At 44.4% G+C, this 26,787-nt stretch overlaps 1 protein-coding gene across 3 annotated transcripts in view; it reads right to left on the bottom strand.

The window, feature by feature from the left end:
* Positions 1-1,123: 1,123 nt before the first annotated feature.
* Positions 1,124-26,787, bottom strand: part of USP50 (ubiquitin specific peptidase 50) — a 290,206-nt gene continuing 264,542 nt past the window's right edge. For all 3 annotated transcript variants that reach the window (XM_085646339.1, XM_085646340.1, XM_085646341.1), the window contains exon 7: positions 1,124-1,399. In XM_085646339.1, coding sequence (XP_085502465.1) covers positions 1,229-1,399 — 171 coding nt within the window. In that variant the 3' untranslated portion in view covers positions 1,124-1,228. The remainder of the gene's footprint in view (positions 1,400-26,787) is intronic.

Below are 26,787 nucleotides of genomic sequence, written 5' to 3'. Positions count from 1 at the left end.
GGAACCTTGACACATTACCATATGAATTGTCTAACTAAATACGCCTAAACAAATCCCTTGTAGGCATATTTACCTGTTAATAGCTTACTTTCCCAAGACTCCAAGGGTTAATTGGGTTCCCCACTTTCCTTTGCAATAAAATGTAAGCAGCTACGGGTCTGAGCAGCAACAGTGTAACATGAAGTTGATAACATGATAAAATAGTCCCCCCACGAGCAGATCAACAGAACAAAGCGTAGTGATATTGTATTAAGTCCCTGCTCCTTGGAGGAAAAAGGAGGGACAAAGAGGCAGGACTGGCCACTAGTAAGCAAGGAGTTTTAAAGGACATTGAAACAAACAACTGAGAAGCAAGGAATAGCATTTGGCCCACAGAGATATATGTATACTAAAGTATACAAGAGGTCATACGCTTATGCTCGACCTAAAAAAACAATGTGCAAAGGTTTTTTTATCCCCAAAGGAGGCGCAGGAAACCAACATGGGAGCAGATTGAGGTCATAAGCAACTGTGGGCATGAGGGGCGGAAGCAACAAAGGGCGACAGTGGGTTTTTAAAGAGGGTGGGGGTGGAAGAACCATGGGGGAAGAAGGGCGGAACCAACATGGGGATAACTTGTAGGGGAAAGCAACATGGGGGAGGGATGGGAGGAGGCATCAAATAGGGGAGAGAGAGCAACATGGACCTAGTGGGCGAAAGCACACAGGTAAATGGTGGAGGAGCACACGGGAAAACAACAGGAACAAGAGGCGTGGCGGGGAAAAACCAAATGAGAGACAGTGGGAAAACACTCTTAAAAATAGTGCTTGAGAAAACGAACAGTGGAAGGACATAGTTAAGCGCCCATGCTCCAGGAGCGGAGAAATAAAAGAAGAGGAAGGAAAACCCACACAGCTAATTAATATGAAGCAATTAAGTGACAATGACGCCAATGGAAAGCAATGGGTGCACTCTGTGCTCACAGTAAGATGACAATATATCTTGCAAAAGACAGCGCATACACTGTGTTAGCTGAGACCTAAAGAATAATAAAAGTATTAATTGGATTGTGACATCAGTCACAGTGATGTACGCTACCTGGATGAGAAATGTAAAAGTATAAGTGACATCACGTAGACATTTACAACAGGATGTTTAATGATAAAACGGAGGTCGTTGTGAATACCAATTATTCTTAACTAGCCTTTAAAGCTAACACGGGAAGTTTCAACGGTGGTCAGGGTCCACGCTAGAGTCCGATTGGTTCGTTGGTGTAGAATAAGATATAGGCAGAGGCATTCTGTATAGTAGATTCAGGGGCGTTGAAGCATCGCGTGTCATCAAACGTGCTCCACTGCTGCGTCCGGCTGTTCTTGCAGTAGGCCGTGTAGTGCCCCCAGTCCAGGTCGCCGAAGTGGTTCTGTGAATGAAGAGACAGTTCATTCACATTACTGGTCTGTGCATTCAATAGTAAGCATCACAGTTCAGGCAAGAAACGTGTCTGTTAATGGAACTGACATTGTTGGGTCGCATGGCAATATTGTTAGGCATGGGGCCCAGCGATTAGGCTACAGCAAAGAAGCACAGATTTCGAAATAATCATGACCTGTATTAGTATTAATGCAAAAACAAAAATATAGCCGTGTGCACTTCGATGGGAATACCTGTGACCTGACACCCCGCATCTGCAGGGTGGAGACATCCTCCTAATACAAGTCTTAAAGTTAACTTCGTGGGCAGGGTGAAATTCATGTCATCGAAGCCAGAATGCTCCTAGGCAACAACTTTTGGGGTTATTTTGATTTCAAGTATAAGTTATTCATTTTGACCCCAAAGGGTAACATTGTTTACAGATGCCCGTCGCTGTTTGGTACTTCTATATGACATAATCGGCCACTGGTATGAGTTATTTGAGTTGGCATCACCTAGATGCTAACACAGTGGTTGCAGCTGTTTGGGTCGGTATCTTGGGCCCAAGCAGGCGCTGGACCGTTAGTGCGGGTCATTTTAGCTCCCCTACGCTTCCCATGCAAAATAAAGACATTCTTTTGAAAAATATATAGATCTGACTGGTTCCTGAAGGTTATCATGTGTGATTACGGTGTCCTATTGTATACGAGCTCCAGAACTGCCCTGGCGCCCTGGAGGAAGCCTTGGATGCTCAACCTCGCTCTCTTTGGGAGTCTGCCCGAAAAATTGCTGACAGGATTGTAGGCTTCCGCAGGGGTCACCATTACCACTGGTGCTGCACAGCACCTCTTAGCCCTCTTACACCTTCAAGTACTCACAAGTTGATGTGGATTTGGACGAGACACCAGTGTATATTACATTTAATCCAGATAGTTCCTTTTACACTGGACCTCCAAGAAAGACTATCAAACATTGGAAGGTGGATGCGGCACACTTTCCCAGAATCATGCAACTCTAAAACCAAGCTTATCTCGTGTCAGATAACCAAGCTGCCTGCCTGCCTGCCTTCCAGGTGTTCTTGGCAGTCCCTTCCAGTGTCTTAGAAAAGCAAAGACTTCTAAGTTCCCAGATTGTGTTTTTTGCAGTTTCAATCTAGATTGGTGTCAATAAATCTTAGAATACCGAGACAGAAGCAACTATTGCCAGTGGTTTACATCAATTTCATTTTTTTTTAAATAATTTATTTATTGAGGTTTTTCAAAATAACATAGGTCATACTATTCAATGACATACAAGGATATAGTACACTTGAGCAGGGACTCTGTGAGGAGTCACCCTGCGGCAATCAATCCATGACCTTGAATTACAAAAAAGCATAAAAACAAGAGAATACACAGTGCAATTCAAGCATCATTGTGCACCAGCAGAGGGTGCTGATAAGGAACGATAATATTAGAGGGCCGTTACATTGTCTTCATGTGGGTAGGCGGGCAGAAGGTGGGGGAGAGCGGATGAGAGAGACACAGCAACGAAGAAGAGGGGGAAATCATATACAACCACTCAGATGTTAAACATAAAAACTTCCAGCGGTAGGGTGACCAACCGGCATGGGTGCAAATGCAGAACATTGAGTGTAAAAATTGAGGACAAAGGGTGAACATTCAGGACAAAAATTCAGGACAGGAGGTCAAAATTCAGGACAAAACTTCAGGACAAGCGGTACGTTTTACAGACACATCAAAGGAGGTCACACAATAGTATATAAGTAATCCCATCTATATCCAAACATATTCATCCATTTGCAAACCTATCCATCATGTATCCTTCCATCCATCATTTCAATCATCCATCACTCCATCCACATTTTCACCCATCCATCCATCCACTCTTCCACCCATCAATCCACTCATCCATCCAGCCATTTCCCTTTCACCCATCCAGGCATCCTTTCACTTACTCATCCATCCACCCAGTCACTCATCCTTCTATCCATTCACCTTTTCGGTCATCCATCCATCCATCCTCCCTTTCTCTCTCCATTGGCCCTTTCACTTAGTCATCCTTCCTTCCATCTATCCACCCATCCTTCTACTCATCCACTCATGAATCCATCCATTGACCCTATCACTCATCCATCCTTTCACTCATCCATCCACCCATTCACTCCCCGCTCATCCACCCTTTCACTCATCCATCTATCCTTTCGCTCATTATCCATCTACTCACCCTTTCATTCATCCATTCACTCTTTCACTAATCCATCCAGCCATCCACCCATCCCTTCACTTACTCACTTGCCCACCTTTTCATATTAATTATGATCTGAGCCTGTGTCTGCAGAGTTGCAGACAGAAGAGGCCCATCAAGAATTTCACCTTTGCTGTAGTTCCTAAAACAAGGGTCGGGTGGGGGTAGGGTTCACTATGCCCCTGCACATAGGGAGTATGAAAAAGTGGAAGTCACTGAGTCATGCATGATGCACAGTGCCATGCCATGAGGTGACTGTGACATGGTGTTTTTTCCAGAGCTTTAAGCGGGATCTCTCCAAAGGGGGTGTTTGATGTAATTAAGGGCATGGCTTAAAACACCTAAGCTAAATATCTGTGCATAGCATAATGTGCCGCCGGACTGGTATTTTGCCTCTTCTGTCATTGCATCCAGATATGTAACACAACAAGTAACATTACACCTACAGCAAGCCAGAACGATTGACTTTGTCAATGGTTGTTAGTTGCATAAAATAAAGATGCAGCAACCATGGCTTCGTTGAATATAATACTGAAAATGCATTTTTCTAAAATGATGAGACTGAAAGAACTCTAGCCCGTTCTTTTCAACTTGTTTCACCAGCTTCTTTGAATGAACTGGATTCTCAGGTTGCCGCACTGGCGTTTTTGCACATTCCTTCCATCTGACAGAATGCGACTGTGGCAGGAGGAGGCCACCACATGCTGTAAGAGCCCAGACGGCCCATTGTCATTCTGTATGTGGCAATCAGCCACAGACAGAATGACAATGGGCGGGGTGGGGCTGCTCTTGTGCTCTCAGGAAGAGTGCGAGGTGACTCCATTAGGGTGCTGAGGCTTCATGCAGGGAACAGTGCATGGAACAGTGCTGTTCCCTGCAATGCCCAAAATTACGGACAAAAGGCGTCCGTAAAAGGGATCCTCACGGACAACAGACGTGAGGTCCAAATTACGGACGGTCTGTGAAATTTATGAACGGTTGGTCACCCTATCCTGAGGTGTCTCAGCTCATGGGCCGTGGACTCCGGCATCACCTGCGCATTCCTCCCATAGCAGGTGACCTCAGGGTGAGGGTGTGCCAGAAGGCCCCAATAGCTGGTCAAGGGCGGGCTGGGCAGCAATTGATGTGGGCGGATCAGCAGAACCTCCCTCCGACAAACTGGTATCATAATCATCATCCTCTTCGATGTCATGGTCATGCAATTTAGTAATCCTACTACCGTAGATCTCAAGATCCTGCTCTGCTCTGTTGTCTGTATGGACTATCCATAGCCTGCATTCCTCAGCCACTATCCACTCCAGGAGCTCCAATAGCCATTTGGTCCATACTGGAAGGGTCAGGCTAGTCCAATAGCTATGCGCCTACGGGCTAATATGAATCCCAACTGGGCGAGTTTGTACTGCATGTTTTCCCTTCTTAGGGAGCGGTAACAACCTAAGTAGGCAGTGTCGGATTGTAAGTTCTGCATTCACACGTGTTACTCTGCGAATTACACCCAGTACCTCATCTCAAAAAGGTCGTAGAATCGGGCACCTCCATGTGATATGCCCAAAATCAGCAGAGAGTGCATTACAGCGATTGCATCCCGCAGGCCTCATCGGGTTGACTCTGTGGTGTCAGGTAAGCTTTATATATGTAAATGGGGGTTGTCTGAACGTTTGTGCTGCAAAGAAGCAGCTGCTGTGCCTACCTGTTTGCTTCTCCGGCCTCCTGGGGGTTGTCGTGTCCTCGTTGATGCCGATTGCCTCCCCCTCCCGCCGTCGCATCGGTGAAATTGGCGACCGCTGTGTGGAGGGAGCAGAAAACCACACTTCCCAGACTCCTCCACTTCAGCCCACCGGAAGCGGACACCCTGCATTTCGCGCCCGAAGGCGCTTCAAAAATAACTCCACCCCCGGCAGAGCGGGGGTTGTCTGAACGTTTGTGCTGCAAAGAAGCAGCTGCTGTGCCTACCTGTTTGCTTCTCCGGCCTCCTGGGGGTTGTCGTGTCCTCGTTGATGCCGATTGCCTCCCCCTCCCGCCGTTGCATCGGTGAAATTGGCGACCGCTGTGTGGAGGGAGGAGAAAACCACACTTCCCAGGCTCCTCCGCTGCAGTCCACCGGAAGCAGACACCCTGCATTTCGCGCTCGAAGGCGCTTCAAAAATAACTCCACCCCCGGCAGAGCGGGGGTTGTCTGAACGTTTGTGCTGCAAAGAAGCAGCTGCTGTGCCTACCTGTTTGCTTCTCCGGCCTCCTAGGGGTTGTCGTGTCCTCGTTGATGCCGATTGCCTCCCCCTCCCGCCGTTGCATCAGTGAAATTGGCGACCGCTGTGTGGAGGGAGCAGAAAACCACACTTCCCAGGCTCCTCCGCTGCAGCCCACCGGAAGCGGACACCCTGCATTTCGCGCCCGAAGGCGCTTCAAAAATAACTCCACCCCCCGCGTCGCGGGACCGCACGTGGGCATCGCCGGGCTAAGCCCGGGCAAAGGGCGGGCCGTCTGTGGCCGTCCGGGGCTGGCCGAGGCTGGGCTGGGTTACACTCTTTTTCAGTGTTCCTGCGAGACTTATCGACTACACACACCTGGGATACTGTATATGTACCTACCAGGTTGTATATGGAATGAAGGGGGTATTTATATTTTAACTCTTATTGAGGAACTCTGATAGAATCTGCATAAGGCTTTTTATTTTTAATTGTTGTGTATTTTTTGTATAGATTTGTTACATATTTTATTTTATTTGTGAGCCAACCATGTCCACAGTAAATAAAGATACTGGACGTTCCAATATAGCCACCCTTGACAATTACCTTGTGAAAGTAGTCGACAAAATTAATAAAGAGCGTCGACTTTCTTTGGGTCGGGGGTGTTTGTCGCCCCCCCCACTTAGCACTCCCAATTCACCCAGCTCATTCCCTACTCTGTTAGGGGATGGCAGTGATAATCTTGAATGCCCTGTTCCCTCTGTAACGGTTAATAATGAAGTACCAGACCCTATCCTGACCGCGCCAGATTTGCCTCTAGTACCAATAGCTCCACGCTCTCCGGCCCCAAGAGCGCAGAGAGTATTAAGATCAGGGAAGGGTGGTGCGAGGTCAACTATCCCAAAACGGGGGGGGAAACACCAAAACAAAAATAGCTTGGACCCCCCTACTAGGAGCGCTATCAGTGATCCAGGTTTAGAAATCAATAATACCCAAGTAAAACTAGACCCTAAGCAGTTGGAATTTCTGATTAGTATAATTGATACGAAGCTTGATAATATTATCATGCCCCTTATGGACAGACTTGATATTCTTTCAGAGGAAATCAAGAGGCTGTGTGGTCTTTTGAAAACACATACAGAAACAAAGGTAACTATAGAGGACCCATTTAAGGCTAAGGCCTCCGAACCAAAAACTTCAAAAATCCCTAATGGGGAATTACGTCCTAATACTGTAGACAGATCTAACTCTATGGTGGGCCAAAGCTCATCATCAAAATCTACGGTAGTGGACAAGCCAGGGAACATCGTTTGTAAACCTAAAAGTATTGGTTACTCTACGCCTAATTTACCCCCGGAATGTGCGCCATATGTGGTGGTGCTAACAAATGTCCCACCACTTCTGGACACCGGGTCTCGTAATAATGAAGAATCTCACGAGTCCCTCAAAAACAAAACAGTGGCTTGGCTCAATCGAGAGTGTAGTTACCCAGTAGCACAGTCTGATCATATCTTAACTACGACTAGAGTTAATTGGATAGGGAATTCCCCCAAAAGTATTAATGGTGACTGTGTGATCGTCAACTTTAACAATCCCCAATTGGCTACTACTACTCTGCTTAGAGCCACATCTCGACCCTTGAATGACCAGGGAATTTTACTCAGACCGCTGGGGTTCTTCTATCAACATGTAATTAATAAACCATCTAATGTTTTGAAAAGGGGTAGTGGCAGTACCCATTATGTGCCCAGCGGGTTTGAGGTGGTTACATCCAATCGGTATCAATGTTTGAGCGGTTTGGATTGTAACGATTGACTGGTCTTTGATGAGGCGTTTTGTGAAGATGGAGTAGTAGGGAATCACCTCCGGGCTGCTAGGTAATGTTAAAAATCCTTCTGACTCTTGCCCATTAATTGGCGTTGCAGGCGATGTGGAGGGGGCCAAAGGAGTCGCCTCCCCAACGGACAATCACATTTTGAGTCCTAGCATATCTCCCCAGGTTGAAGGTATTGAATCTTCCTCTGGGTTTATGAGTAGTTTCCTTGTCAGTTGGAATGTTGCTGGCCTAGCATCTAAAGAAGATAGCCTGGGGTGGTCTGAATTTGTTAATCTTTTTGATATCTGTTGTTTCCAAGAAACATGATGCAAAAAATATTTGGGATACAATGGGTTTGTCTCCCATCAGTCACCTGCTATTGCATCTATCTCCGGAAGAGCAAAGGGAGGGCTTTTAGTCCTGATTTCCATCAAAATGCCTATTTTGGTTAAAAAACATGTTCTAGTGGGGGCCCACTCACAGATTTTATGGTTTTGTGAGAAGGATGGTAGAAACATTCTTCTTATTAACTTTTACAATAATATATTTGACAGCACTAGGCACTTGGTGGTAGATGCACTGAGAAGTGCACTTGATGATATTATCGAGGGTTCTAATGTTGTTTTTGAATTTATTCTGGCGGGGGATTTTAACACTGCAGTTTGTCCCCACTCTAATCAATGTCTGTGTGGGATTACCAACCAGTTTGGGGATGTGGACGTCCATTTTCCTCATAATAAGTATGGGGATTCTCTGACCCATCTCCTAGCGGCCCTTGATATTGAAATATTGGTTACTGAAAAGAATGATCAAGGGGAAAGTATCCCGACATTTACAGGGAGGGGGGCAAATACTGTTATTGATTTTATTAGTCTTTCGTCTAGTCTTGTCCCTTGGAGTTTTTCACCTAAGGTTGTGGATATTGTGCTTAGCGACCATAACTGTATTGTTGTAGAGTTTGTTTGGTGGAATAAGAAACCCGTACCTATATCCGGGATCATAGATAATATTGAACCACACAGACCCAATGGTACAAGGTTAAGATGGAATGGTGACAAAGCGGTTTTGATGTCGAATTTTACCATTCATAGTTGCGATTCTTGAGCAGGCTGACGACAATACCGATTCTGTTCAACATTTTATCCGTATTAATTCCATCATAGACCAAAAATTTACTAAATCGACTGAGAACAAGTCTAAACATTATAAGGGCTGGTTCGATCATGCTTGCACTTGCGCTATTAAAGAGCTTAAAGATGCACTTGCTTCAAAACCGAGAATTAGGGACCAGGTGTCTCAGCTCAGATTAAACTATAAGAATTCAGTTAAGCGCAGGAAGTTAGAACTACAACATGAGGCCTGGGATAAATTGACACAGGCCGCCGAACAGAAAGATTGTATTTTATTTTGGGCCACGGTTAATTGCCCTTTTTTAAAAGATGAGAAGGTTCCGGAACTAACCTCTATGGTTAGTATGGAATCATGGATTTCGCATTTCTCTATTATTTTTGATTCAGACAATGTTTTGGCCAACCAAAATGCCTGTTGGCCTATAGTGCCCTTGGATATTAGTACTGCGGAGGTCTTAGACAGCATTGGTGCTAGCAAAGGTGGAAAGGCCCAGGGCCCCGATGGGGTGCCCATCGACGTCTACAAGCTAGTGCCAGAGGTATGGGGTCCTTTGCTGGTTAAAGTCTTTAACGCCGCAGTCTGCTTCGGGGTACCCCCAAGCTGGGAGGAATCAATTATTATACCTATTTTTAAGAAAGGTGATCGGGGGGAGGTGAAGAACTATCGTCCCATTTCCCTGCTGGATTCCTCTGTAAAGATAATGAGTAGGGTACTCCTGGCTAGGCTAGAAGAATGGGCAGAAAATAATGGCATTTTGGCAAATTCTCAGTATGGGTTCAGAAAGGACCGTGGGACGATCGAGCAATGCCTGAATCTAGAACTTCTGATTGGGAAATATACCCAGGCCAGGAAGGGTTCTATTTATCTCTGCTTTGCAGACTTAAGTAGCGCCTTCGATCTAGTAGATCATGCTATTCTCTGGGCCAAGTTGATTGAAATGGGGGCCCTGGAGGGCATCATCTTTTTTTTGGCCCGGCTTTATGAAAAACTCCGTACTAGTGTACGGTACGGTTCCAATGGAGAGTGTACTACTAAATTCCGGATTGGGCGGGGAATAAGACAGGGATGTGTTCTTGCCCCCCTGCTTTTTACCCTTTTTATTAATGATGTGGACTCTGTTTTACAGTCAGTAGTGGCAGATGCCCCTAAAGTTAATGACACCTATGTTCCGGTATTACTCTATGCGGATGATGCCGTTTTATTGTCCAGGACCCCGATAGGTCTTCAACACTTAATGGATAGGTTCTCATTGTTTATTTCATCTAAAAAACTTGTGATTAATAAAACCAAAACCTATACCATGGTGTGTGGCCCGGGGAAGAGTAATCCTCACTCTTATTTTATTGATCAATATAGGGTCAAACTAGTGGATAATTTTAGTTATCTTGGAATCATTTTCTCAAAGAACGGTAGTTGGGCCAGTGAGCACACCAGTGTTAGAGCTAAGATGGCTAGAAGCTCTAACGGGGTGTTTACTTTTGCCACTAAACTTGGGGACAAAAGGATTAGTGACATGCTTAAGATCTTTCAGTCACGTTGCCTTTCCACCGCCCTTTACGGGGCGGGGATCTGGGGCTTCGCCCCGGCTGGGTGTCTACAGTTGGAGGAGAAGGTTTTTCTGAAAAAATTGCTGAATTTACCCAAATCTGCTTCTAATGATTTAGTTCACAATTAACTTGGTATACCATTTTTAATTGATTTGATTCTCCTTAGGCCATTATTGTTGTGGCGGTCAATTTGGTTGAAAGAAGAAACGTCATTAAATAGAGCAATCATCAATGACTGTCTCACTGCTGATAATCATTTTAAGATCCCATGGATCAAATATATTGTCAACAGCTTTCAGGAAATCTATGGTATTGATATTAAGGCTGACAGATATGGGGCCACAGCAATTTCTAAGGCAGAAATGAAGCATATTTTCTTGCAGTGTAAAACTGAGAACCGGATTTGCAACAATGGTAACCTATCTACCTGTGTGCAATATAGCACTATGAACGAATTGAAGGGTTATCAACCGTATCTAACCCAGGTGACCAGAGTCTCTCATAGGTTCGTTTTAACCAGATTGAGGATGGGGATTGTTCATAAATTGGTTGCATTTCCCTCTATAAATAAGCAGCCCACCGGACCTTGTCCGTGTGACAATTTGTCAGCACAAAGCACGATGCACTTTCTTCTGTTGTGTCCACTGTATAGAAATTTTCGTGTAGCTTTTTTAAAGCCTATCTTTGTAAAATTTGGTGTCAGGACAGTGCATGATTCTTTTCAATTGCTTTTTAATCTACAGCATCCTGATATTTGTTTCTTTACTGCAACATTCCTACTAAAAGCAATGTCAGGAAAAGCATGAGTTTTTAAGTATTTATTCTCCCCCCGCCTGTATTATATGTTTTCATTTTTAGCTATATGTCATTCATTGTGATATTTTGTATTGTATTGTAATTATTTCCTCATATATGTGCTTATATGGACATTGTTTTTTGTTCCGAATAAAGCCTTATGAAATGAAATACGTCAGCTTTAATTCTGGCATTACCATTACTAGCCACCTCACATACCTCTGCAAGTGCCCTCTTACATTCACCTTTTGTAAGCAGGGTCTCTAAATCCTCATCCCAAGTGGCGTGCTTAACGGCTATGTTAATTTGTCTGTCATGCTTTAGGGATGCCCTAGTCAAGATATAAAACAAACACAATGAGATGATGGACGGAGCGCTGAAACATTTCAGACACTCACCCCCAGTCACAGATCTGGGTTGAATCCATCATTGTTCTTTAGCTCAATTTGCCACCTCAGTTCAGAACCAGCTGTATGCAAATCAGTCTTGACCCTGTGCCTCATGGGAACAGTCCAGCCCGAACTGCCAAGCCAGGTCCTCCCCGAACCGGAAACAAGCAACCTGGGACCGGTTTCTGGGTAACACCCTTCATCAGCCAGGCTAGCTTGAATCCAGTGGCAAAGTGAGCAAGGGACCCACGTCTGGGCATAACCTGCCAACTTAGGGTGAACAAAGCAAACACAAGGAGATGATGGACGGAACGCTGAAACCTTTCAGACACTCACTCCCAGTCACAGATCTGGGTTGAATCCATCATCGTTCTTTAGCTCACTTCCCCACCTCAGTTCAGACCCAGATATAATACCCCTTGTGAATCAAGGGTCCAATGTAACTTGTTACTACTGGGATTCTCCTGGCTCCTTCGGAAATGTCGTCCAGATGTCTTGGGCCATGTACAAGATACTAGCAAACTTCAGGAACTGCCCCCCACCTATTCCAAGGTCTATATCCATTTCCTCCTGGGACAAGAAGACTCCGATTAAAAATAGGTCTCCCGCTCTCTGGCAGCCCCCGGCTAGCCATTTCAAGACGTCCATGGCAAGATGTTTAAAAAAAAAACAAGAGCAGGTGTTAACCTCTGATCCATTTCAGAAGGAGAATCATCTCACAAAAATAATTTTTGTGAGAAACTAGTTTCTGTACAACACTTTTGTATGTTGAAAATTCATTGGACAAAGTTGTTGAACTTTGCAACTTCGAGGACAAATCATTCTCTATTTAAGCAGGCTTTTCACAAGGCGATTACTGTAATTTCATTACTGATATATCTGAGCTATCTTACTCACCATGATTTCCTTCAACCTCTGCTTTATCTATTGCCTAGAAGAGGCAATATTTGCCACACTGCCTCAGGTGACATCTAGCTCCCCCACTGCACCATAAAGACTAAGATGACAAAGACAGAGAAGTGATATGAAACTCAAGTGTAAGCAACACCGTGCGTAAAGCTTAGAACTGCCCGTTCCCACCACCACAGTCTTCTCTTGCTAGAGTTTTGAAATGCAGAATTATGGTTTTTCTTATTACTTTTGCACATACTTCTTCAAGATTTTTCTTATGTTGTTCTTAGGTAAAAAATTCCCCCATGGTGCAGGCCCCATCTATGCATTGCATTTCTCACTATATTGATTCACTAAACCGCTCATTCACTGTAGAGCAATTGGCCCATGGCTTTTTCTGAGCCTCTGTCGCTAATCTGGGAAGAGATCCTCTCCCATTAATTCACATTCTTTTAGTGTTTCTACTGTGTACGCCCAATACTTCTAGTTCAACTCTTCCTTTTTTTAGACCGCTTGTTTGTTTTTCCAGTTCAAAACAATAGGATCTCCATAGGACAACACAGCATTATGATTTCAAGACAAACCCACACCACTCACAATCAGAAATGAGTACTGGTGGACCAGTCGGGATTCATGACGCACCGCAGCACCAGGCTGAACCTGTGCCGGCAGATCGGTATACTGCATGTAACTCAATCAGGCATGAAAGAGCAAATGGCTCTTCTGTCCTTGGATGCGAGTATGGCCTTCGATAGCGTGGAATGGAACCACCTCTATGCTGTCCTGGTACATTGTGGCTTTGGCCCTAAGTTTACTGCCTGGGTTAAACTTCTCTACAATCAGCTGTTAGCAAGGGTAAGGGTCAATGCAACCGTTTCCTGTGCCTTTGCCCTGCAGAGAGGGACCAGACAGGGGTGCCCTCTGTCTCCAATTCTATTTGCGCTTGCTCTGGAGCCGTTAGTGGCTTGGGTCCGGCAAGACCCGTTGATATGGGGATCCCTGTAGGAGATGAGTGGGTGGACAGCATCTCTCTGTATGCGGATGCTAGCCCACTGTATGTTAAGAAGCCAAGGAAATCAATAGACCGCATCCTTCAGATCTTTCGTATATATGGAAAGTATTCTGGATATAGAATTAATTTGGAAAAGTCATTGCTGTTTTCACTATCCGGAGGGCCCCCTGCCCTGACCTCTAGATGTTCTGTGCTGCTGCAGGATAATGGCTTCAAATACCTAGGGATCTTTATCACACGTGATCCAAGTGAGTTTTACAGCCAAAACTTGGGGCGACAGCTGGACAGGCTAGTCATGGATGCAAAACATTAGCGTACGCTCCCATTGACACTGATGTTCAAAATGATGGCCCTCTCACGCCTCTTATATGTGTTACAAAATTCACCCTATGAGACACCTCCTGGTTTCTTCCAGAGAGTGGACTCGTAGATTACGACATTACTGTGGAGTGGAGCGTCTCCCCGCATTGCTCTGAGCAAACTCCAAAGTGGGGTCTTTGACAGGGGCCTGAGGGTGCCGGATATCCATGGCTACTATTGGGCCGCGCAATTGGTGAATGTTAATGGCTGGATGTTTGATGATCGTGCGGAACCAGCCTATAGAGTCGATAGATTGGCCATGGGGATGAGAGGCCATGGGGATAGATACTACTATATAGGAAGCATGTTGACAAGCTTCTCCCGACACATACACAGAAGTGAGGGTGTGGAAAGCTGCCATGAAATACTTGGGGTGGGGGAAGAAGTTCTCCGGAATGACGCTACTTTGGGTGAGGGATTTTCTGAAGGAGGTAGCAAGCCTGGATGGCTTCACCAAAGGGGAATTGCTAGGTATAGAAATGCTAGATGACATTTGGAGAGGAGGGTGTATATTGCGTTTACAAAGTTAAAATGAGACGACTAGATGGGGCAGGATGAATGGCTTTCATACATATGATTGGGACATGCACTCAGGAACACGTCAGGGAAGGTGACACAATAGTAGAAGCTGCACCTTTAGAAGATATGGTTTTGACAGAGAAGATATGTGAAAAGACAATCTCTCTCTTCTATAGAAAGATAATTAATAATGCCCCAGATACCATGAACACGATTAGCGTGACGTCGGCACTTTAGAGGAAGATCAATGGGTGGAAATACTCCAGGGCCCAAGGGAGGTGGCAATGCGTGCCAGATTCCGGCTCATTCAACTCAAGGTGTTACATAGAGTATACTACCCCAGATCAGTGTTGTATTTAACGGGGAGGTGTGAAAGTGCGAGTTGTCACAGGGGCTGAGAGTTGGAGGGATCCTTTTATCACTTGACATGATAGTGCCCAAGTATTCAGGAACTTTGGATAAAGACAACGAGGGTAATGTCAGAGGTGGTAGATATGGATGAGCCACTTGATCCTAAATGACTCCTTTTAACAACTGAGGCTAATGAAGACTGGCCCCGACATGTAAAGCAATGGCTGATGCTGGCAGCAGTGGTTGCTAAGCATAATATAGCAAGGAAGTGGGGGGTGATACCCACCCCAACACAGGAGGAATGGGCAAATGACCTGGATTGGTGCTGGCAAGCAGAATCAGTGATTTATAAAAGTAGGGGGAGACCCAAAAAGGGAGGGAAATGTAGTCCGCAATGAGGATATATTGTGGACTCTAAGAGAGAAGTGGGGTACGAATGGGGTCCTTACTAGGGTGGGCTCAGAAATGTCAATAGAAATAGATAATTCAACTGAAAATGAGATCAATTATGCAATATTACTGCTCTGTGTATGTACAATCATTTTGTAGATTAATAAAAAGAGTTTAAAAAAAGAGTGTTGGTAGGAATTGGGCAGCAGAGAATAGGGAAAAGACACAAGGAAAATCCACAATATCTCATTCATATGGAAAGGGATATTTCTCCATTTTGAACACCCCAACCCTGGGTTAGCGAAAACCCCACTGGTCAACTAATACACAAAGGAATACGTAACTCGGGTGGTGCTACCCCAGTATCTGAATACCTATTTATTCATTTAGTAGCCTCTAGGAAATCTCGAGCTGATGCTGCTGTGTGCTAATGTGGATTTCGTTGCCCTCCAGAACATGTAGCTTAGTTGCATGAGGTAATAATGCAGCAATGTTCATCTGCAGAAGTTACATGTAATCAACTGAAGAGCTTTTTGTTGCACTGCAGCCTCAAGTCGCACCTGTTACTTCAGGAAAAACAGGAGTAAGGCCTCAACATCCTCACCATCTGGAAGTGGAGGACAGTCAAGTACTTTGATTATATTTGTTCTTAGTTTATTTTTGAGTATTTCCTCTCTTCACGTCAGATTTCAACTCCGTCATTACTGCTAGTGTACTATATTCCGTGCTTAATTTGAGCCAGTCGTTTCCGGTGTTTGGCACCAGCACGTTAATTGGCAGCACTGGCACTTATGACTGTCTGTCACATGGTGGCGCTGTTTGTGTAATTTAGCTATGAGGAGAACAACAGTTGATAATTAATTCTATGTACATTAAAAGAACTAGCACCTGTTCCTCAAGCCATTATTATAGCTTTGGGGGCCTCGCATAGTGTGCAGTCTCACACTTGCAGCAGTGTGATGGTTAGTAACTGTGTTGGTTCTGGGATTGGCAGTGCTGGCGGGGGTGATGGGAGGTGCAAGCTGCGGAGGCCTCCTGACAAAGGCCTGACACTTTAATAAAAATTAAAAAAAGCATTGACTATATTTGAATGTGTGATGTTGACTGGCATAATTAATCTCATTGGGTTTACCCCGTGGTCTCCAATTTTGTCACAATCAAACCCTTCCCCCCACCACCCCCCCCCCCCCCCCCCCAGTGTTATGACACTTCTCTCAGTCCTAGTGATCCTCAAGGACCAGTCCTCCCGGGTCATCTCCATTTTTACCATTCCCAGTCAAAGCTATTTACAGAGGTGCTAAATCCTTTCAGCGAGCCCATGATCAAAGATCCATCTGGGTTAAATGTACCATTTTAGGATCTTTCTCTTTTCCCTAGGCTTTAGGCTTACCTCTACTACCAACTAATGTGACAGCATTAATGATCTGATATTTATTGCCAGTGACCAGGGCTTTAAAACGGTGCCTGATGACATCTTGTCGAATATGCAACCATGCCCACTAGCTGCTCCTTTCTTATCTTGAATTATGCCGTATTTGGAAGCTGAATAATCTTACAATGTGATATTGGACCTGTTTCTCAGCTCCTCATAATAATTGTTCTCACATTGATTATTTTCTTATTTCTAAAACTTTAGCTAAGGTTACAGCGCATGACAAATTAGCAATTCCCTTCCATCGAATATACAAAAGTTGAGTTGTCCTTCAACACACAAAGAAGACCTAGAGAGAGTATGCAGAGTCTGAATTCCTTGTTTTTAAAAAACATAATCTATTTGAAAGTATCAACAAGCATTTGCAATGCAATCGGTCTCGCCTTTGGGACCTTATATGTATTTAGCTATGCAGCACATTAGCCTGGGCGCTGAAACATTCACTATTCTTTAACATGGAAGGAAAGAATGCACCAAAGTGCATGACACGCCAGGTATGGGAACACATGGAGGGAAATATTGACTTTCAGCGGATTATGGCATAGTCCAAAGCTTTGTTTTTAATATAAAATCAGGGCCTTCGGTGGGCAGATCACTGAAATTACGGATGCTCGTGGACGACAATTTCTTTGGACTGGAATTTAGAGAATGCTAAAGTGATTCTGGTATTTTACTGACCTCTGCTGGTCGTTTTCTATTAAGACAGTTAAATAGAGGTAGTTGAGCAAGCAGAAAGCAATTCTGTGGTTTTTACTGACCTCTAGTGGTCGTTTTCTATCAAGACAGTTAAATAGAGGCAGTTGAACAGAAAAAAAAATACCCTAAGCGGAAGCAGACAAGTCCTAGGGCTGATCTCCAGAGCCCACAAAGTACATACACATATAAGTATATACTAAAGTATATACAAGAGGTCTTGAATGCTTGACCTAAAAAGGAAACTAAGAATGATAATAAAGCCAACATGAAGCAAATTCAGATCTTGACAGTTGTGTTGGAAGCTCCAAGACATAAATGGGAAAATATTTTAATTTGTTCACGATAAAAAGAGGGAGCATGGCAGAGAGCGTTTGAAAACACACCGTAATGTTTGAACATGTACACATTTGAATCATCTAACGAGTTCTTAATAAAACAGCTGTAAAATATTTACTACAAAAAAATGAATACTTTTATAAATAGCAGGACCAGGACTAACGGGATAGGCAAAGCTCCATAATTACAGAATTGCTGAGAATTGTTTTACTTTGCCCTATTCAAAAGCTTGAGATAAAGTTTCTCACCAGTTTTCATAGCCCAGTTGTATGCATGAAACCTTGATGGCTATATTGAAAGGTGCAGTATAACTCTCTCTTTCAAAATTGTGAATGAGGTGTGAACCCACATGTGTCACCCACTCTAACAAAATGCAATGGCAAAATAATAGGTACTAGTAAATAGGCAGCAACGTTAGCATACACAGTGGGATAAGTGAATAAGGTTAGGAGATGATTTACTTCCAACTGTGTACCACCTGCGTACACCATCAGGTTTTGCTTTAAGAACATTTTGTAGAGGAGATGAAGTGAAAACGTTTAGTTCCGTTTCTTCTCTTCACCCAGGTGGCTGCGCCAGTCCCGAACAAGAACTGTGATCTGTGAGATCAGAGAAATGTTATTCTTAATGGCTAAGCCGTGCATCCTCTTGATGGTAATCATCAGATACAAAGGACACAGCTCTAGATGTTCTGTGCTGCTGCAGGATAATGGCTTCAAATACCTAGGGATCTTTATCACACGTGATCCAAGTGAGTTTTACAGCCAAAACTTGGGGCGACAGCTGGACAGGCTAGTCATGGATGCAAAACATTAGCGTACGCTCCCATTGACACTGATGTTCAAAATGATGGCCCTCTCACGCCTCTTATATGTGTTACAAAATTCACCCTATGAGACACCTCCTGGTTTCTTCCAGAGAGTGAACTCGTAGATTACGACATTACTGTGGAGTGGAGCGTCTCCCCGCATTGCTCTGAGCAAACTCCAAAGTGGGGTCTTTGACAGGGGCCTGAGGGTGCCGGATATCCATGGCTACTATTGGGCCGCGCAATTGGTGAATGTTAATGGCTGGATGTTTGATGATCGTGCGGAACCAGCCTATAGAGTCGATAGATTGGCCATGGGGATGAGAGGCCATGGGGATAGATACTACTATATAGGAAGCATGTTGACAAGCTTCTCCCGACACATACACAGAAGTGAGGGTGTGGAAAGCTGCCATGAAATACTTGGGGTGGGGGAAGAAGTTCTCCGGAATGACGCTACTTTGGGTGAGGGATTTTCTGAAGGAGGTAGCAAGCCTGGATGGCTTCACCAAAGGGGAATTGCTAGGTATAGAAATGCTAGATGACATTTGGAGAGGAGGGTGTATATTGCGTTTACAAAGTTAAAATGAGACGACTAGATGGGGCAGGATGAATGGCTTTCATACATATGATTGGGACATGCACTCAGGAACACGTCAGGGAAGGTGACACAATAGTAGAAGCTGCACCTTTAGAAGATATGGTTTTGACAGAGAAGATATGTGAAAAGACAATCTCTCTCTTCTATAGAAAGATAATTAATAATGCCCCAGATACCATGAACACGATTAGCGTGACGTCGGCACTTTAGAGGAAGATCAATGGGTGGAAATACTCCAGGGCCCAAGGGAGGTGGCAATGCGTGCCAGATTCCGGCTCATTCAACTCAAGGTGTTACATAGAGTATACTACCCCAGATCAGTGTTGTATTTAACGGGGAGGTGTGAAAGTGCGAGTTGTCACAGGGGCTGAGAGTTGGAGGGATCCTTTTATCACTTGACATGATAGTGCCCAAGTATTCAGGAACTTTGGATAAAGACAACGAGGGTAATGTCAGAGGTGGTAGATATGGATGAGCCACTTGATCCTAAATGACTCCTTTTAACAACTGAGGCTAATGAAGACTGGCCCCGACATGTAAAGCAATGGCTGATGCTGGCAGCAGTGGTTGCTAAGCATAATATAGCAAGGAAGTGGGGGGTGATACCCACCCCAACACAGGAGGAATGGGCAAATGACCTGGATTGGTGCTGGCAAGCAGAATCAGTGATTTATAAAAGTAGGGGGAGACCCAAAAAGGGAGGGAAATGTAGTCCGCAATGAGGATATATTGTGGACTCTAAGAGAGAAGTGGGGTACGAATGGGGTCCTTACTAGGGTGGGCTCAGAAATGTCAATAGAAATAGATAATTCAACTGAAAATGAGATCAATTATGCAATATTACTGCTCTGTGTATGTACAATCATTTTGTAGATTAATAAAAAGAGTTTAAAAAAAGAGTGTTGGTAGGAATTGGGCAGCAGAGAATAGGGAAAAGACACAAGGAAAATCCACAATATCTCATTCATATGGAAAGGGATATTTCTCCATTTTGAACACCCCAACCCTGGGTTAGCGAAAACCCCACTGGTCAACTAATACACAAAGGAATACGTAACTCGGGTGGTGCTACCCCAGTATCTGAATACCTATTTATTCATTTAGTAGCCTCTAGGAAATCTCGAGCTGATGCTGCTGTGTGCTAATGTGGATTTCGTTGCCCTCCAGAACATGTAGCTTAGTTGCATGAGGTAATAATGCAGCAATGTTCATCTGCAGAAGTTACATGTAATCAACTGAAGAGCTTTTTGTTGCACTGCAGCCTCAAGTCGCACCTGTTACTTCAGGAAAAACAGGAGTAAGGCCTCAACATCCTCACCATCTGGAAGTGGAGGACAGTCAAGTACTTTGATTATATTTGTTCTTAGTTTATTTTTGAGTATTTCCTCTCTTCACGTCAGATTTCAACTCCGTCATTACTGCTAGTGTACTATATTCCGTGCTTAATTTGAGCCAGTCGTTTCCGGTGTTTGGCACCAGCACGTTAATTGGCAGCACTGGCACTTATGACTGTCTGTCACATGGTGGCGCTGTTTGTGTAATTTAGCTATGAGGAGAACAACAGTTGATAATTAATTCTATGTACATTAAAAGAACTAGCACCTGTTCCTCAAGCCATTATTATAGCTTTGGGGGCCTCGCATAGTGTGCAGTCTCACACTTGCAGCAGTGTGATGGTTAGTAACTGTGTTGGTTCTGGGATTGGCAGTGCTGGCGGGGGTGATGGGAGGTGCAAGCTGCGGAGGCCTCCTGACAAAGGCCTGACACTTTAATAAAAATTAAAAAAAGCATTGACTATATTTGAATGTGTGATGTTGACTGGCATAATTAATCTCATTGGGTTTACCCCGTGGTCTCCAATTTTGTCACAATCAAACCCTTCCCCCCCCCCCCCCCAGTGTTATGACACTTCTCTCAGTCCTAGTGATCCTCAAGGACCAGTCCTCCCGGGTCATCTCCATTTTTACCATTCCCAGTCAAAGCTATTTACAGAGGTGCTAAATCCTTTCAGCGAGCCCATGATCAAAGATCCATCTGGGTTAAATGTACCATTTTAGGATCTTTCTCTTTTCCCCAGGCTTTAGGCTTACCTCTACTACCAACTAATGTGACAGCATTAATGATCTGATATTTATTGCCAGTGACCAGGGCTTTAAAACGGTGCCTGATGACATCTTGTCGAATATGCAACCATGCCCACTAGCTGCTCCTTTCTTATCTTGAATTATGCCGTATTTGGAAGCTGAATAATCTTACAATGTGATATTGGACCTGTTTCTCAGCTCCTCATAATAATTGTTCTCACATTGATTATTTTCTTATTTCTAAAACTTTAGCTAAGGTTACAGCGCATGACAAATTAGCAATTCCCTTCCATCGAATATACAAAAGTTGAGTTGTCCTTCAACACACAAAGAAGACCTAGAGAGAGTATGCAGAGTCTGAATTCCTTGTTTTTAAAAAACATAATCTATTTGAAAGTATCAACAAGCATTTGCAATGCAATCGGTCTCGCCTTTGGGACCTTATATGTATTTAGCTATGCAGCACATTAGCCTGGGCGCTGAAACATTCACTATTCTTTAACATGGAAGGAAAGAATGCACCAAAGTGCATGACACGCCAGGTATGGGAACACATGGAGGGAAATATTGACTTTCAGCGGATTATGGCATAGTCCAAAGCTTTGGTTTTAATATAAAATCAGGGCCTTCGGTGGGCAGATCACTGAAATTACGGATGCTCGTGGACGACAATTTCTTTGGACTGGAATTTAGAGAATGCTAAAGTGATTCTGGTATTTTACTGACCTCTGCTGGTCGTTTTCTATTAAGACAGTTAAATAGAGGTAGTTGAGCAAGCAGAAAGCAATTCTGTGGTTTTTACTGACCTCTAGTGGTCGTTTTCTATCAAGACAGTTAAATAGAGGCAGTTGAACAGAAAAAAAAATACCCTAAGCGGAAGCAGACAAGTCCTAGGGCTGATCTCCAGAGCCCACAAAGTACATACACATATAAGTATATACTAAAGTATATACAAGAGGTCTTGAATGCTTGACCTAAAAAGGAAACTAAGAATGATAATAAAGCCAACATGAAGCAAATTCAGATCTTGACAGTTGTGTTGGAAGCTCCAAGACATAAATGGGAAAATATTTTAATTTGTTCACGATAAAAAGAGGGAGCATGGCAGAGAGCGTTTGAAAACACACCGTAATGTTTGAACATGTACACATTTGAATCATCTAACGAGTTCTTAATAAAACAGCTGTAAAATATTTACTACAAAAAAATTAATACTTTTATAAATAGCAGGACCAGGACTAACGGGATAGGCAAAGCTCCATAATTACAGAATTGCTGAGAATTGTTTTACTTTGCCCTATTCAAAAGCTTGAGATAAAGTTTCTCACCAGTTTTCATAGCCCAGTTGTATGCATGAAACCTTGATGGCTATATTGAAAGGTGCAGTATAACTCTCTCTTTCAAAATTGTGAATGAGGTGTGAACCCACATGTGTCACCCACTCTAACAAAATGCAATGGCAAAATAATAGGTACTAGTAAATAGGCAGCAACGTTAGCATACACAGTGGGATAAGTGAATAAGGTTAGGAGATGATTTACTTCCAACTGTGTACCACCTGCGTACACCATCAGGTTTTGCTTTAAGAACATTTTGTAGAGGAGATGAAGTGAAAACGTTTAGTTCCGTTTCTTCTCTTCACCCAGGTGGCTGCGCCAGTCCCGAACAAGAACTGTGATCTGTGAGATCAGAGAAATGTTATTCTTAATGGCTAAGCCGTGCATCCTCTTGATGGTAATCATCAGATACAAAGGACACAGCAGGCCCAGATTAAAAATACAAATGTGACTCTATCTCTCTTTTGTTGTTGAAAGTATCATCAAACTAGGAATGTCGCTTGGTAACATGGCCGACTGTATGTCATTTCATGTCGCTCCCGTTGGGCGCCACGTCGTTCAGCATTTCTCAGGTGCTTCCGACACCATCGACCACTGGGAAAGAGTGGCAGCAACTACCGACGCAGTCGACTGCAGGAAGGTGTGTCCGGGGGCTTACGGGATGCCTTGTGGAGGCAATTCATTCGGCAGTATACTGAGGCCCCAGACTGAGAGTGGCGTCTCAGTGACTTGGTGCAGTGGAAGTCTGGCCCAGTGACCTCCTGACCGTGAGTAGAGATGCTATGTTGCTAGGTTATGAGAGGTCTAGGATGAACAGTGGTGCAGGATGAGAATCCCCCGAAAAGGGCAGTGCCGGAGGGAGGGAGATGCAGCCATCATTGACCGAAATCTATGGAGGGATGTGCTGCACATCAGATCTGCTCTCCAGCGGGCTGGCATGGAGAGTGGGGCCCAGGGACTGGGATTAGTGTCCCCACACCCCCGAGGATGAGTGAACCTGGCAGCGCGGCCCACTGGCAGTGCCTCTCTTCTTTTCCAAGTATGAGTGAACCTTACAGCTTGGCACAGTTGCAGTCGGTGCTCTGTAATGCCTTGGTGTTCACAAAAATGAGTAGTTATCGTTTTTCCTTTTGTCTCACACACACTTAGGGGCACTTAGGGGCACCCTTCTGTGTTCCTAGTCGTCACCCCCTGACTATAACGAGAAAAATGGGCTTAAAACAGGATTTTGTGAAGTTAGCTAATCCAACAGGTTTCCATAGATTTTGAGTTTCTTGATGGCATATTTGATTGACTCATCTCACCACAATACTTATGTATGTATTTATGAGTCAAATAAAGTGCTATATGTCACCTCATGGTCAATGGATGTCAGATGTTGGTCATCAACAGTGGATCCTAGAAGCAACCGCTAGCGCAGTGAGGCACCTTGGAAATGTTTACAGATGAGGTCCTTGTAGAGGTTGTCTAGAGGTTGTGTGCAATTGCAGACTTTGAGCTTGACACAGTTAGTTTATTTAAAATGAAGGCCTAGTCTCTTGAAAAAGAGGCAACTGTGGGTGCTCACATTCATGCTAGGGAGCAAAGGATCATCTAGATAGGACAGTTTTCATATTTTTCTTGAATGTTGAATACCGGCAAGGATATTGTAGAACAATGGGCTCAATGCTTTAATGGCTGTTTCAGATTGATGCTTGTAACCACAGATTCCTCACCATAGAATATCTCCCAGATAGCAGACTGGATCCGGAGATTTTTCTCTTAGCGGTGCTCCAGTACGCTACTGGGAGGTGTTGTGCGGCTCTGTATTGGCTCTATATCGCCCAGGAAGAGAAAATGTGGAGCAACATCTAGGCACTACCACTGCGCTGACATTAGTTCCTTTTTCCCCACACCTTTTGACGCAGATCCAGAGCTAAGCTCCCATCAGTCTCTGACTACTCTAAACGTGATACAGTGTGCTAGGGAACACGGTCCCCACTGAAAACCACAGGACTGCAGTAAGAAGATCCTGGTCACAAATCCACCAGGGGTCAGGACAAGACTCTCACCCATGTGACAAGTGTGCTTAAATGCAGTAGATAGCGAATCAAGACTGAGACTTGAAGTTGCATGTAACTGTACACAAAAAGAGTTCATGGGTCTAGCGTAGATTCTGCTTTTACTCCAAGCTGTGATCCGAGTCCCACTGTCAGGATCACTTTAGTGACTGCTCCTCTTCCTGCCCCAAGTCTTCCAGTAAGTCAAAGTGCAACCATAAATAGAAAAATGTGAAGTCGGAATTGACCGTATTTCATCACTCCAAAGAGAGGGCACAAGGGTGTTGATATGTCAGTCGAGCTCCATCAAGATCAGAAGCCATGTTGGGGATTCCTCCATTGATTCCGACGCATCCCCAGTTTTCGGCCCATCGTTGACCCCACAGCAGTCTGCGGTCAACAAATAGGTCGTGCTACAAATGTTCAGAATGCTTCTGGCTCCTCTTATTGCATCTTCGGACGCTATGAAACCATGGAACTACATGGGCCTTCAATCTGTTTACTGCCGGTGGGCCCCCCTGCAGCACCATATGTCCCCATGGCAAATGTTTCCTGGCCCGTACCCACTTTAGTACAGACTTCTACTCTGGCCTCACGATACACTCTGATTCCCACCTCCTCGACACTTATGCCGACATCGCTGGCAGAAGAGGATGATCCAGTGTCTTCACCCATGTCTGATCAACTTGACTAATGTTGCGCTATGAGATTACAACAGTGCAACGTGGTGTCATGCACCACGGCTCTAATCCTGCACCTCTACCGTGTAACAACTATTAACAGAGGCTCCAATATGTTTTTTACTCTGACTTTGATCCTATGCCAGAGCAGGAGGTACTCCAGGGTATTGGTGGTGGTAGTGAGGAGTGTCTGCTCCCCCTGATTACACTTATGATGCCTTATAATTTAGCATACAGAATGCCAGTGGGCTTGATACCTGGCCTGAGACAGGGCTTGACTCACAGTATGGACCAACAATGGAAAAAAAGTGCCTCATTTCCAGCAGTGGTTCGGAGGGATGTCAAAGGGCTTGAATTACAGCTGCCCTCCGTTGAGACTAAAACAAATGCTTTGGCAGAAATTCTTCTGCCTGGCCCAGCAACACTAGAGCCATACCTTCTATCTAATTATGCCTTCATGGATACTCTGTTGGCTATCTGGTCAAAACCGCATGTGAACAGGCAGATAGCCAGATGTCATAGACTGGAATGTGGTGGCTGACTTTCTCACCAACCACCCCTACACCAGGCAGCCTTATTGTACGGACCCTGAGATGTAAAATTAATCCTAACTACTTTCCAACCACTTATCCAGATACAAATCTAAAAGGATTGATGCCTTTGGCAAACGTATATTTTCTTCCACCAGTCTGGCATTGCAGTGTTTAACTCCATCTCTTTGTGGGTCCAGTACACAGATGGCCTTTGGGACATAGCCAGCAAGATCTTATCCGCAGTCGCCTCACTTACCCAAATAATACACGATGGGCAGGACACAGCCAAATGTGTCATTCAAACAGGTCTGGATACCCCAGATTACCTTGGCCAGGTGGTTGGAACAAGTATTGCCCTTTGTATGCATGCCTGGACAAAGTCCACTGGTTTCTCCAGGGATGTACAGACTTTGATATTAGACATGCCTTTTGATAGGTGTTGCCTTTTCGAAGAGAAGGCAGACTCTGCTTTATAACAATTTAAGAACAGCACTGGCACCAATTTCCACACTAATTCTGGAAATTTAGGGTAATTCCAAAAGGCTGATGTATAGGCAGAGACATTGTCTACAACCAGTGATGCATTAGTCAGCCCAGTCCTTTGAAGCCTCAGCCATGGATCTGGTAGGCAATGTGTGGGCCAGAACGGCAACCAGTCTTCCAACTCCTCCTCCCAGGCTACAACTGCTTTAGTTTGCTCATAACAACGAGTGGGAGGCAGGAACCAGCACTATCACCACGGTTGGCAAACCATCATGGCTATACACAAATTAGAAAGCCCTACGCTACCATATGGACTTTGCAGACCTCTTTCTTAAACAAGCAAAAAATCTTTTTTTGTATATGTAGAACGCTCACCCACCAGGATTGGGTCTTGGTGGGATGCTACATCATTGGGTTACTTCCTGTTCTGCTGCGGAGCGGTATGTGCTGCAAGCAATGAGCTCACAGGAGCACTGAATAATATCAAACTATTTGTACGAGAATAGGAGTTGGGGGTGGGGTGGTTAAAAATACCTGGCCGACAGCAACTGTTACCTAATAAAGTGGGAAGTTCTTAGGGGTACTCTGGCCCTAACTTTCTCCTCTGACTTGGTCAACATGTTTTTGCCACCCTTCCCTGTGGCTTCAGTCGGGTCTGGAAATCTACACGTTTCAAAACCGAAACTTACCGCATTTACGTTTATAAGGCGGCGTCCCTCGGGTCTCCTCCTCTTT

Source organism: Triturus cristatus, chromosome 3_1 (assembly GCF_964204655.1).
Source record: "Triturus cristatus chromosome 3_1, aTriCri1.1, whole genome shotgun sequence".
In the NCBI taxonomy this organism is placed as follows: Eukaryota; Metazoa; Chordata; class Amphibia; order Caudata; family Salamandridae; genus Triturus; species Triturus cristatus.
This window is presented reverse-complemented; position numbering and strand designations above follow the sequence as displayed.